The sequence below is a fragment of the Humulus lupulus genome, chromosome 7 (genome assembly GCF_963169125.1).
Source record: "Humulus lupulus chromosome 7, drHumLupu1.1, whole genome shotgun sequence".
Lineage (NCBI taxonomy): Eukaryota > Viridiplantae > Streptophyta > Magnoliopsida > Rosales > Cannabaceae > Humulus > Humulus lupulus.
Window position 1 is genome coordinate 32,667,030 of NC_084799.1, and position 14,979 is coordinate 32,682,008.

The 14,979-nt window shown below is 32.8% G+C and overlaps 1 protein-coding gene across 1 annotated transcript; it reads right to left on the reverse strand.

The window, feature by feature from the left end:
- Positions 1-750: 750 nt before the first annotated feature.
- LOC133791112 (abscisic acid 8'-hydroxylase 2) lies at positions 751-6,686 on the reverse strand. The gene is made up of 8 exons (XM_062229009.1): positions 6,340-6,686; positions 5,919-6,237; positions 5,554-5,715; positions 5,212-5,475; positions 4,976-5,065; positions 4,684-4,869; positions 3,537-3,655; positions 751-1,212 (listed from the first exon to the last, which is right to left on the reverse strand). The coding sequence occupies exons 1-8, from the start codon at positions 6,603-6,605 to the stop codon at positions 1,104-1,106; spliced, it is 1,515 nt and encodes a 504-aa protein (XP_062084993.1). The 5' UTR covers positions 6,606-6,686; the 3' UTR covers positions 751-1,103.
- Positions 6,687-14,979: the final 8,293 nt, after the last annotated feature.

Genomic DNA, 14,979 nt, shown 5'->3' on the forward strand with positions numbered 1-14,979 from the left:
TGCATATAATCTGTCTAATATGTTTCCATATTAGAAAAACTTCTAATGTAGTAATGAGAAAGAAAACCCTTTTCCCACTTGTTGAGGAAAAATCATTGTCATGAGATATTTAGCAGTTAAGTCGTACGGATTATATAGTTTGATGTATACCAAATTAATGTGGCAGAAATTGGTGGTCTTTCTCTTTCCCTTTATCTGGTATGAAACTTACAAGAGGTTCACGTAAACTAGGAGCAGATAACTTCATTGACCCTTTATGTGGTTTGAAACTTTCAAGAGATTAAGGCGACCAGGAGCAAATAACCTCAGAAATGTGTGTTTAGTTTTAGTTAGTCCATCTATATGTAATAAACAATTCAATGTTTTGGCCACCATCAGGACTATATCTTATTCAACAGTAGTTGAGATTGACATGTATAATCGTCCACGTAGGTATCGATATAGTCCTGCAACACAGCCAGAGACGTGGAAGTTTACCATTCAGGCCCCCCATCTAGCCACGTGTCAAAAACCCATATGCTTGTTATCACGGGGATGCCATATCTATCTATCTAATATGGACCTGAAATCTGGCTTGGCCTAGGTTATCTCTTTGTCTGAGATACTTCTTCACTGCCAACCATAAAAAGAAATGGAAAATATCTTACTTTTCTTCGAGATGAAAGTTAGTTCATTCACATTTACAACCACAGAGATGTGATCCGGAAAACTCACCACAAACCCTTCGCTAATTCACACATTCAGAAAAACTGGTCTCCTCAAATTTTTTCTTTTGAACTTTTCATTTTTTTGTCTTGCCTATTTATTTTTCTGCATGATACAGTTTTTGTTACACACATTTAATGCAATGCATTGACACTGACTTGCCACCTTACGTTTGTAACAGTTAGTCTCTAAGACAAAATGCACTCGAGAGAGAGAGAGAGAGAGCAGCTAAACAAAATAATACATAGGATTCCCTACGACAAAGAAAATGCAAAATAAAAAAATAATAATAAAAAAAGATAGTGAGATGGGTGACTCAACGGGGTGTTTTTGCTTTTGACCCCATTGGAAAAAAGAAAAAAAACTTCGCCGTTGAGGACTCTGGCGAGCGTATTTTTTCATGTCACATTCTTCTTCATCTTCGGAGTTACTTTCATGGGCAAGCCTTGTTTGGGTACAGGGAAAGGGCCATACTGTATTCCATCATCATCTCCCACTACTTGCCACCTGGTTTTTTTATAATCATGGAAAATGTAAACAAACATATGTACACACATGCAATACAAAAATAAACTTAACAAGACTAGAAATAAATTATGTTATGTGCATGCATATGTGAGTACATGCATGATGACTAGTGTTAGGCACCATAGATGAATGTAAATTTAATTGATATGATATCAAATCTCCGTACGTGGTGGAAAACGTGCAGAAGAAAGCATGGAGTAAATTGGCAAAGTGGCTTGTGACTACGTGGCCCAAAGTCATAGACTCGTATACCTTTTTGTCTCGATCTCTTCCTAATTTCATTTATATGTACAGCTGGGAACTTAATAAGTTAAATGTCTTTTAGCAGCAGAGCTGGCCTCATGATCATATATTAACAAAAGGTCAAAACTAAATTTGGTATCACTACTTTTGTTTCGAATGAATAAAAAAAGAGATATTCTCTAGATATTTCTGAGGATGATATATATCTCATATTTTCTTTTAATAATTAAATAAACAAAAACAAAAATTATACTAACTACGTACACTCGTGATCCGAATATACAAAATTTATACACACACGTACGGTTAGCAAAATATAAATGCACAAGTAACCCTTCTCGATCACGTGGAATAATTTTCTTTTCTTTTCTTTTGTGTTTTGTTTTGTTTTCGAAGAATGAATCGCTAGCACTCTTCCACGTCCCCAGTTTACGTATTGGAGAGGGTCCAATTGAACGTGATATTTTGGATCAATGATAGGGACGGGAATCTATACGTACGTACTAATAATGTACGTATCTGAATCTCTGTAAAAATATAGGTGTTGGTCGACCCTTGGTGTGGGATATATATTCACACAAATATATTTACACATGTCATATATCGTGCGTCTGTGTGTTTGAGTTCATGTATGTGTGATTTAAGGGTCGGATGGTCCCACCTATACGAAATGTTTGACAATTGTTTCCCAGAAAAAGTAGAATATGAAAAATAAAGATGAACATTATATATATGGAAAAGTTCCATACAAAGTCCAAGAAAGCAACGGATCCATAACTCTTCGTTTATTTCGAAAATAATGATTTGTTTGTATATATATATATATATATATATAATGCAGTACTGGTGGTGGTGGTATTATCTTACCTTATTTTATCCACAAAGGTCAATACTAAAAGATATACATATTTCAGTTTAACTAATTGATCATGAAAAAGAGAATAAATATCTTATATATATATATATATATATACTTTACAGAAGTATTACATGAGGTATACTCATCAGAAATATTGATATAAATATATACAGGATTTATACATATTGTATTTTGATAAAAAAATTTTATCCAATTTTTATAAAATAGTTTAAATAGATCCCTAAAACCAATTTTAATGAATGATAAATTAATATAACAACACAATCATTAGGTAAAATAATTTTGTTTTTGTTTTAAATTATGAATTATTTGTAATTTTAGGTTAAATTTTTTGACCAAAATCAAATTTAGAATTCTATTTGAACTATTTTACAAAATATATTGTCCAAAAAATTATTTGTTAAAATCCAAATAAGTAACTGAACAAAAGTTGTAAAAGGTTAAACCCATGTATATATGATTAAATGAAATCTATATGCACGATGGGATCCTTGTATGAGTAAAGTCCATCGTAGTGGTGCATGCATGCCGCGTGTAAAATACACGTAACTGATGAACTATAATAAAATTTTGAATCTTGGTTATAAATACACGAATAGGACATATATATATACTATAGCCGACCGGTACATATAAACCATGTATATATATATATAAATATATATATTTATTTGTAGTTTCACTAATTAATAAAGTTTGATAATCTATATGATATCTAGACGAAAGGCAAGTTACGCAACTGGCCCTCGATTGAGGGCTTAATTAGGCTGATGAGAGGACCACTTTTTGCAGCGTTCCACTGCCTAAGGAACACTCAACACCGCGCGCAAGAGGACCACCAATTCAAATCCCCAACGCCCCCTAGTTTGCTAGTCAACAACTAATGGTACTTGACAAATCTCTCTCTCTCTCTCTCTCTCTCTCTCTCTCTATATATATATATATATTTATGCATGCATGGTTTATATGCTCTCCCATATAAAATCCAAAAACTATATATAATTGGTAGAGAGAGCGAACGTACGTGCAGCTGGTCAATAGTATTTGCAAGCTTAAAAAAGGGTTTAATTATAATTCTTAAATGTGTATTTATCAGTAGTGAATTTTAATTATAGATTAACACTTTTTTTTTTTTATCAATTTGGTATATTTTTGTGATAGGGTTATATGGAGGAGAAACCTGTAAGTGGTGGTGAGATGATGGAGGAAGATGAGCATCTCAAGCTTCGCCAACTCACTGCCTGGACAAGAATGCACGCCGTTACCAAACGGCATGTACGTGTTTGGTCTTGGCGGAACCTGAAAATTATAATCACAAAATTACAGAATATAAAAAATTAACAACATATAATATATTACAATCAAATAATATCTCACACCAAACTGACCAAACTTAATAAAAATCAGACGACCAAAAATTTGTTCCACTGTCACGCACCTTTCATTTTTACTAAATATATGTGGAGTTCTTTTATTAACCTATTATAAGCTTGTATATAATGACAATAATTCATATTCCTATTGACATTGTACAAAATAATACTATTATAATAATAATGATTTTCTTTTCAAACTTTTTTCACTTCGTTCTACTACCCTACAAAACCAGCTCACGTGATCCTGACACTCAAAAAGATTTCGATGATCAGGGGGTCATTTCGATTGAGGAAAGATTCACACACAAGAACTTTGAAAATGACACCACCAAAATCATGATCTGGCTAACCACTGCTAACCTTATATTTCCGCGAAAAGGAGATAATGATCCTTGTCCAGTACTTAAGTTAAGTATAAACGTACGTACACACATATCATATAACTATTAACTAGCGCATTAGAGTACGTACCATATATATATATAATTATAGCATTTACAATAGCTCTTCTAAGAAAGATTTCTTTATAATTATTTAAAAATTAATTAAAATTATTATCCAATAGCTCCTAGTTCCTTTAAACTAATTCCCTGAAATGTAATTTCTTTATATTCTTTATTTTTTTTATTTATATTTATAAATTTTTAAGAGTTCCTTTAAATATTTATTTTTTTATTTACTTTCCTTTCTTTGTCATTTCAAATTTATTAGTTTTTTTATTAATAAAATGTTTAAGAATATAATATTTAAATGATGTAAAAATATATATAAAGAAATTAATATAGGATGTAATTTACAAGTTTGATGTAAAATAGAAAAAAGTATGATTTTAGTGATGTATTTTAAAAGATATAGAAGATGAGTAGGGGTGCTCTTACTAATGTGACTATTCATGGTTTTTAATTATCAATTAACATAATTTATTATAATTAATTATACATTATTAAGTACCTCAAATCTTGAAGGGTCGAACTTGTCAGGTTGAGGAAAGAAATCAGGAGAGTGATGAATACTTCTAAAGAGTGGGAGAACTTTCCAACCTTTAGGGATTAAGTAGCCTTCAAACTCCACGTCCTCCACTGCTTCTCTGAATGTAAAAGATAGAATACTTGCTCTTCTTAGAGTCTCTTGAATCACCTGAAAAATAGTTTCAATAAACGACATATATTTAAAAAAAAAAAAAAAACTTAATTAAATAAGAATGAAAATATATATAATATCTTTATAGATATACATAGTATACCCGACTAGTCAACGACATACGCCTAGTATCCTCCCACGTAAGCCCACGATTGGCGTCCAGCAACATGCCTCGAATCTCTTCTTGTTCCCTCTGTAACGGAAGATACCCCCAATTCAATCGACTTAAATATCTTTTTATATATATAATTATTCGTTGAAATAATTATGGTAAGTAATGATTGGGAAATTCATTTTTATTTTTATTTAAAAATATATATATATATATAATATAGATACCGTGACAGCTTCTAAGAGTTCGGCATTATCGTGCAAGTACTTGAGAATCCAAGTGAGGACACTAGCAGTGGTATCATGAGCCGCAAAAATAACTCCAATTATATTATCCACTATTTGTGCATCACTAATAAGCTCTTGCTTAAGCTTATTATTATTATTGTCATTTGCTCCCAATAAAACTCCCAATAACCCACCACTTTGTTCTCCAGTTTCTCTTCTCTTCTCTATCAATTTCATAAGTGTTTCGTTAAGAAGCTTCCTTGCCTTTTCACAACAACAAATATATAATTAGTTTTGATTGTGAAAACTACTATATATAATTATTTATATAATTAATTATACCTTGATGGCTTTGTGGAAGAGAGTTCCAGGTAGATCTAGAGGCATGGAATTATAACCCTTCTCAAGGCATTGATAAAGATGTTTAATACCTTCCAATTCCATTTCTAGGTCCTCTTTATTATTGTTGCCAAACACAGAAATGAGTGCCACATCAAAAGCGTACTGTGACAGAAGCCAAAAATCAGGGTTATATAATTAATTAATTAAACTTATTCCTAATTCGATTCCATTAACTTATATAGTACAGTCATCATGCATTCAAAAAGGAAAAATAAATGAACTTGTTATTTATTTTTAAATTTTTTTATATAAAGTGATTAAGTGACATATATAGTGACACATATACACATAAGGAATGACTATACCTTCTTCATCTCTTGCAAGGTGTTGAGAGAGGTATCCTTCCATGTGGCGAGAAGTTTCAGAGCAATATTTTCAATTTCTGAGACTGACCCTTTTATGGCAGAGGGCAAAAAGGAAGCTTGAACCAGTTTCTTCACCCTTGAATGGTAGGCCCCTTGGTGGAAAAACACAGCCTCTGGCCCTATAATTTTCTCTTTACTCGTCGGATAAGTTGGCCTAAACAGATGTGCCCGGCTCACCAGAATAATTCTAGCTGCTTCTGGGCTCGATATCATCACACATGGGCACCCCAATATGTGTGTCTTAAATATATCTCCATATCTACATGACAAACAAATATTACAACAATACTAATGATATATACGTACGACAGAGTAATGAAGCAAACGACACTTTTTTATTTCCATATCATGTGTGTTGTACCGTTTTTGGCGGTGGGAAAAGAAGGAGTTTGGGTTTTCGGTGTAGAGCTTGAGAGTCTCTCCTACGTAAGGCCAGCCCATGGAACCGGGAGGCAAGCGTTTGTGGATTCTGGGTTGACGCCATTTGAGGCAGAGGAGGAGCAAAAGCAGGGTAGAGAATAAGATTACGATCATGTCTAAGCCTAATGGTACCGGAGTTAGAAATGACTGTAGACCAACAGTAGTGTCGGAAAAAGGTGGTGGCGGTGGTGGTGGTGGGAGTTGCATGGATGATAGTGGATTAAAGAATGAGAGAGAGAGAGAGAGAGAGAGAGTTTAGGAGAGGTGGCAGAGAGTAACTTGACCAAGTAGAACAGGTGATGAGTGAGCGAGTGAGCGGTGAATGGTGGGGGTTTTATAAGGTGAAGCATTGGGGAATAGGGTGGGGATTAGGGACAGATGTCACCACTCTCATGGCAACACCTAACTACCTTTGGCATTTTATTAAACTACTGAGCCAAGACTATTCCTTCCCTTTAATTGTTATTATTACTATTTATTTTATTTAAAGTTGGACCGGTGAAGCTGTTTATTATTTAAATTATTGTGTTTTTATCAGTATATAAATTAATTTTTTAAAGTGAAAGTATCTTTTATATTCATGTTTTTATATAGTTTAGTATATTTATTTGTTTTGCTGTGAAGTCTACTGTATCATGCATTAGGTGAAATTAGCTTATAACTTTAGTGTGTATTTGTATTTAGTAGTTGAGTTACTTTAGAAAGTGTAAAATGACTTAGGATGGAAGTAATATTAAACTATCTTATGTATAAAAGGGTCACTTTACTTTTAAAATACACGTGAGGCTCACACAAATTATTAACTTTATCCCTTAAAATTTGAAACAAATATAGAAAGAGATTTAGATTCTCATTCCAACTTTTACCTTACCCCATAGCAAACACCCCATTGGTATTTTTGCCACAAATATATCTTAAATTTGGTACAAATATCTCTTTAATTAGGTACTTTCAACGCAAATATTTATTTAATTGAGTACTTTCTCTTACGTGTTACAATCAAACTTAACGGTGAGAATTGACGATCGTACTAAACTATATCAAAATATGGACGAAAGAAACTTTGTCGCTAAAAAAATAACTTGGGTAGTTAAATGCTACAAAACATAATAAATTATATACTTTCACCCCAAATATCCCATTATTTATTTATATCTTTATTTGATTGCTAATGAAAAAAAAGTTTTTATTTTGAGGGGTTTGTTACTTGTCTATTTTAATTTTATTAAAGCGGTTTGGTTAAATTCCACATATCAATGCTTGTTAATTACCTATATTAACAAGTGCCGGCCGGTAAAAAATTAGATTGGTATCATATTGTTTATGCGTCCTTAATTTGATCTTTAATTATGTCCACTCACAGATATACATATATAGATATATATACTATTGGTCTACAATAAAATTGATCAAGACATTATGAGTAAAATTAGATAGGAATTTTCGATATCATCATGATGAGTATAAATATATACTATTTAGTTAGGTTGGTTACTTATCTTAATTTTCATGAAATTCCTCAAGTTCACTAAGACGAAAAAACAATATAATTACCATTAATAAAGTTGTAGTACTATATTAAATCTCAAAATTAAACCAAGTATATATTTGTGATCAGATTGTCATGATTTTAGTCTTCTTTTGAAAAAAAAAGCTAATATATAAATCGTAATAGACATTCTTGTAGAAAACTTGGCTACAATATATAGATGTAGATAAGAAGTCGTGTGATTCACGCATCTAGTTTATTCTAACGTGTTTATTAATAATTTCAACTCGAATATCGATCTGAGATATTATTTGACCTTGTTGTATATATAATGGTGGCTCGATGTACGAGTGATCCCAGCATAGGGTTCAGGTAGCATCATGAGCCACGGCCAATCTTATCCTCGCAACTGATCATCGTGAGGATCAAGGACTGCGTCATTGAGCCACTGTGCATCTGGACATTGGATAATCAGTGCAACTCGTTCCCTCATTCTTTGTATATACTCTCTAGGTCATCAGACACAATAGTCATAGACAACAGAGGCAGCAGTGACGAGCCTTGTTTTCTGGGGTTGAGACTTTTTGTCCTCACTTGCCAAAACTACAGTGCCTCTTGTTCTGATCTTTATATAAATCTTATAGCTACTCAATCCACATAACATGCATAAGAGTCGTTTCTTTCTCTATATAAAAATAAACTGTTATTATTTGGCATTTTAAATTAATATGATAGTTTATAGTTAATTAATAATATCCTCTTAAGTTAAAATATGCGGTATCTAATGTAATTAGACCTGTAATATAGTATATACCACTAATAATATGTGCCTTTTAGCAATTCGAGGTAGGGCATGCGCGGTGATGATATATATCATTGCCAAATATCATATTCCCATTTTTCTGTTTCCCAAACTTTCATACGTAAACACTAAAAAGTTCCTCTTTATTATATAACAATATTTGGAGATAAAGATAAATAAAATAAGACCTACCACACTAAATCAAAATGATAAGTTATATATAATTAACATGACTTGATGTTTCGATCAATGAGTATATATAATAGTGTCACCATGTGTTATTTACCTATTAGTGATTCAAAGCTATAACTGTGAGATCGCGAATTCAATATTTAATATTACTTTCCTGCGTTTTTTTTCTTGTTACGCAAGTAATAACGTACGTATCACTCTATATATGTGGTTTATCCCTTTGAAATGTATAAATTTTGTTACATCATTATAACAAAAAATATTTTTATGTAATTTTAATAAATTTAAGCAAATTGTTATCTAATTCAAGTGCAATGGAAAGTATAGGTAGTATAATGAAGGAATATAATAAAATATAAAATTTTATCTCAAAATCAATTAATTATGGGTGAAATAATTCAGGTTCTTATAAATAGTTGAATGCGTCCACAATTTTTTTATTTTATTTGTTATTATCCAATAATAATTTATTATATATTGTAAGGAAGTAGGAAGTGAATTTTGTCCCCCAATGAAATGTATCTTATGTACAAATTTTATTTTATATATTTAGATTTCTGATTAGTATACTTTAATTTTAATATGATATTGATATATTTATACTTTATAATAATTAATAGTCATTCATCCAACAGTTATGAGAGAATAATTGAATGAACTAGAAACATCTAGCTGAATAAAATATGCTCCCAACTAAGTAATGTAAAATGAACAGAGACGTTTATCCAGTCATTAACCATTCCTTCATCAGAGTGGAAAATAGCCGTTGATTTTGATTTTTTAAGCACACTTTCATAAAAATTAAAAAAAAAAGGAGAATTGGCATACAGACACGTTATATAAGTAATCAATTTATGTATAAATATTCGTAATATATAGGCTAGTAGCGTTGGCAGATAAACATGTACAACACACGTGTGGTGGACGAGGCTAAACTGGTTAAGAGAAGAGATTCCAAAGTTGAGTCACGTGAGGATGCAACTTCAGTTCTCCCAAATTCCAAGTGCCCTCCAAGGGCCGTGACTCTAAGCAGCTCACGTTGGCCACGCCCGCCTACTCGAAACTTTTTGTGCGCCCCATTCGCACGCGTCACACCATTTCTCACAGCTGGCCACCGCCGTCCGTACCTCACCGCTTTGGGGGCGCCACCACAACAGCCCCTTCTTTTCTTTTTTCTTTACCTATTTTAATAATAGGTGAGCCCAAACCCATTTTCAACACGTCAGCTAGCAGCTACTGCCTACTGCTACTGCTCTCTCTCTCTCTCCCACTACAATTTAAGGACTTTTCCAACGCAAACATGTTCTTCTCTGACTTAGATCAGATTCAACGGTCCACATATTCCCACGTTGCAAACAGCTTCGAGATCCTCGCTTGTCTTATCTTTGTTGAGTTTTACACGTGGAGTCTGATGGTTGGGTAGACCTCTGTTCACAAAGATATCGTAAGTTGATTTTACCGTACTTGTCAAATAACACGTGGCAGTTATTTGTGACGATTTTTCTCCGGGCATTATTTAATTGTCCCACATGGAAAATTTTGTCCCAGTCTCTTTCTCTAACCACGGAACCACACCTAATGTAGTAGGTTTTTAAATTTTTTTTTTTTTAATTTTTGTAAAATATAACATATTAAGCCAAGCTATTATGTTGCTGTTTGCTTTTATTTTCGCGAATATTTCTTTGTCAGAAAATATGCTAAATCTAGTCACATCTATCATAGGCATGTTACAAATGTGCTTATCTAGCTCTTGAGTTGAATGTATATGAGTATTGTACCAAAATTTTACATTTATTGACGTGATAGATAGTATATTTTAACTAATTATATTTATTTATTTTAGATGTGATCTATTTATTTAAACAATGGTGTTATATTAATGTGTAATGTTTTGTGCATAATTTGACTGCACATATTATTATTCAATATAAAGATATGTCAAACAACATCATTTAATAAAGTATTTATATATTTAGAATCGTAATTAATTTTTCCAAGGCTTTGAATCTACATTGAATGAATCTTTCTACTTTTGACATAATTGAATGATCGTCGATCGATTTATTTGAAGAGTACAATAATGTAATTTATAAAGCTACCTTGTTGTGACACGAATACGAGATTCTGATATGATAATGATCATGAGTTTGGTGAAGGAGACATACGTAACATAAATTGAACATTGTACATAATGATCAATATTCAATTTAAAAACACACAATATTCTTATAATTTGACTTTTATTGTTTCTTATAAAGCGAAATGAGATTGACCGGTTCAAATATTTTGATGTTTTGTTCCTAATCACATATATTGATACATGAATAATGTTATTGAACTTTTCTTGGTCATATGCTTCATTTGAAAAAATATAAATAAATAAAAATCATTCGGGTAATTTCCTTGGTGATATATTTATGTGTACATGTGGCAGATGATGATCTGGATCTACCAAAACAATATGTATTGAAATGTTTACTATTATTTGGCTATATATGGTCGCACAACAAGCATATATATTATATTCAATTCATTATTAGACTTGAATTTAGATTTTGATAGGGTAATTTCACGGAAAATATAAGGAAATTTATTCATATGTTAATATTATGGCTGATCCCAAAAATAGCCCATTTAGTAAAAATTGGACCATATTTCTCATTTCATTAAAAAAAAAAACACATTTCTCTCTAACATATTGTCTTCTCTCTCGCTTCCTCCCCTGCCTCTGTATCTTCCTTTCTCACTACCATAGCAGCACTACTTCCTCACGGTGGCAAGCTCTCTTTCTCTCTCACAAATTATATTTTTCTCTCATTTCTTATCCTCTTTATCTGAAAACAAAGAAAAAAGAGGAACTCATAATCATTGAAGCACTCATGATTAATTTTTGTGTTCTACATCAAAATTTTAAGGCTATAAATATTCTAAACGTATAAATCTAAAAAAAATACTAAGATTAAAAAAACATCAACTAAAACTAACATCTAAGCAAAAAGTTATGTCTCACCAAAATTTTAGTCAAATTTTAGCGCAGAGCATCACTATTACATCGTAATACATCGCAAGTGCATGATTTTGGGCCAAAAATTAAGTTTTCAATGGATGCATCGCAATTTTATTGCAATGCATCGTAATTACATCACAATTGCATGATTTTGGGCCAAAAGATCAAGTTTTCATGGATGCATCGTAAATGCATTGTTTTTGGCCAAAAATCAAGATTTTACGAATCTATCGTATTTGCATCGCATACGCATAGCAAATGCATCATTTTGGCCAAAAATTAAGATTTCATGAATGTATCACATTTGCATCGCAAAAGCATAATTTTTTTTTGGGCAAAAAACCACGTTTTCAATGCACCATCGCACCATCATCGTATCAACATCGTTAGGTATCGATTTTGGCGAAAAACCATTTTTCAATGCACCATCGCACCAGAATCGCATCAACATCGTTAGACATCGTTTTTTATTGCCTAAAAACTATGTTTTCAAGGCACCATCATATGAGCATCGCATCAGTATTGCTATGCATCGTTAGACATTGTTTTTGTTAAAAACTATGTTTTCAATGCATCATCGCACTGACATCACATTGACATTGCACCATCATTGCATCAGCATAGATATCGTTTTTGGTCAAAAACCATGTTTTCAATGCATAATCACACTGACATCGCACTAGAATTGCATCAGCATCGTTAGGAATTGTTTTTTGTTGCATAAAAACTATGTTTTAAAGGCACCATCGCATCTGCATCGCACCATCATTGTATCAACATAGATATCGTTTTTGGCCAAAAACCATGTTTTCAATGCACATTCGCAATGGCATCGCATCAGCATCGTTAGATATCATTTTTTGTTGCATAAAAACTATGTTTTCAAGGCACCATCGCATGAGAATCGCATCAGTATCGCTATGCATCGATTTTTTGTTGTTGCAAAAAATAATGTTTTCAAGGCACCGTCGCAATTGCATCGTTAGACATCATTTTTCTGCAATTTATCAATGTTCTAGATTTGAAAAAGAAAATGCAATTAAAACTAAAAAATTGTTGAGGTTAGTTAAATACATAGTAGAATTGTTTAAGCACGAAGATGTGTTAAAAAAGATTTCACAAAAGTCAACATGTAAAAGTTGACTTTGAGTATAGACATTTTTAAATCAAACTTTTGAGTCCAAAATGTTTATTTGGAGTATATAAGATTATCCAAAATGTTTGGGAGTATTTGGACGTATTTTGAGACATCTTATGGAGCCATATTATAGAGGCATTGGCGATACGTCGCCTCCTAGGAGGCGATGCGTTGCCTGGGCTCTCAAAACCCTAGAGAGAGAAGTACCAGGCGACGTGTCACCTGGTACTGGGCGACGTATCGCCTTACAGGCGATGCATCACTTGGCCTGTTATGAAGTGTCCGTACGGTGACGTGTTTTAGCTCCAAAACTTAAATTTAAATGCTCTAATCTCATGGGAGTCTAATGAGGGTCCTATGCTATTTAAGGGGTTCATATGAGTTAATTGGTGAATTGACCACTCACATCTCTCTCTCTCTCTAAAACCCTTTTTCTCTCTAGCTATCAAGAAGAGTAGTTTTCTCCAAGAAACTCATCAAGCATTGCTTGACTTGCATGAGTTTCAAGGTTTGTTAAATCCCAAATCTCATTCTACTTAGTTGAAGCTTCAATCAATAAGGGAAGGCTTGGAATAGAGATTTTGGAAAACAATATTCTTATTGTGTATAAGCCTTAGAAGTTCCTCAAGTTTGAAGATTAAGTTACTCCAAATCAATGGTTGTATCTATCTAATCCTAACTTTGTTTTGTGTTACTCTATTGTGTTTTCATTGTTAATAGTGGTGATTAGATATTTCTTTGTTCATCTTATCATCATTTAATCATTTAGTTTCTTATATTCAAGATTCACATTCATATCATGAACATGTTTATTTGATTATCAAGATTTGCATTCATACTTTGAATAAAGTTCTTGCTTAGCTTTTAGGGTTTCAATTGTTGAACTATTCCATCATTAATTGTTGATTCGCAAAGTGTAACGACATATATTCCCAACAAAAATCCTGTACATAAGCGTTCAAAATCTATAAATTAGTGTCATAAGTCTTGCATTAGATTTTTCATCATCAAAACTTAAAAAAAAATAAAGAGATAGCTTGGATGGGATGCTTCAATGGTGGTGGGAGGTGGCAGCACGAATGGCAAGAACAATGTTAATGGTGGTGGCCCATAGGGATGTGGTGCTATGCAACCACGGGGAGATGGTGGTGGTGGTGGTGCCATCGTAGAGAGAAAGAGAGAGTGAGAGTTAGATGTTATATTATTTCATATAATATAATGTTAGATTAAATAATGTGACAAATGTGATTTGTCACACCTTGTAACATATTATTGAGAGTTACAAAATTGGACACATGTGTGTGTGTGCAAATGTAACATATTTTGGAGTTACAAATTTTTAACTCTCAAATATTACATAATAATGTGTAGAATGAGAGTTACACATTTGTGTTTGAATTTTATAGAGCCATTCTGTAATATGGCTGTTGAAGACACGTTTTTAACTCCCATTAGGTGTATGGAGGTTACAAAATAATGTGGGAAGAGATTGTGACGTTTTTGGAAAACTGAAATTTGGAGGCTGAAACAGCCTTGTGGCCGCAGCCACAAGCTTCCCAGACCGCGGCCTGGGAGTTAGAAGCCAGCAGCCGCAGCCAGGCATGTCTTAGGGCGCGGCCTGGGGTGTTGGCAGCCAATTCCAATTTTTCAGTTTTCTCCAAATTGAATGATTTTAACATCCCAAGTAACTCTAAAATCTTAATTTTAATTTCATAAACATTCAATTAAACATTTGTAATAGTCATGGGGGTTGGTGGAATTTGAAATTCTAAGGGTGTCTCAAAACTCTATAGATAGGAGCCTAATGCTCACTTGCAAGACACATAATTTTCTATCCACAAAGCACTTGGCTGGAAAACACACCAAAGAGGCTTGATAATTCCAAAGAGTTATTTCCTTGTTAGATCCCTTAGTGCTTAGAGAATAGGGGGAAATAAATTTTTGGACAAAGGT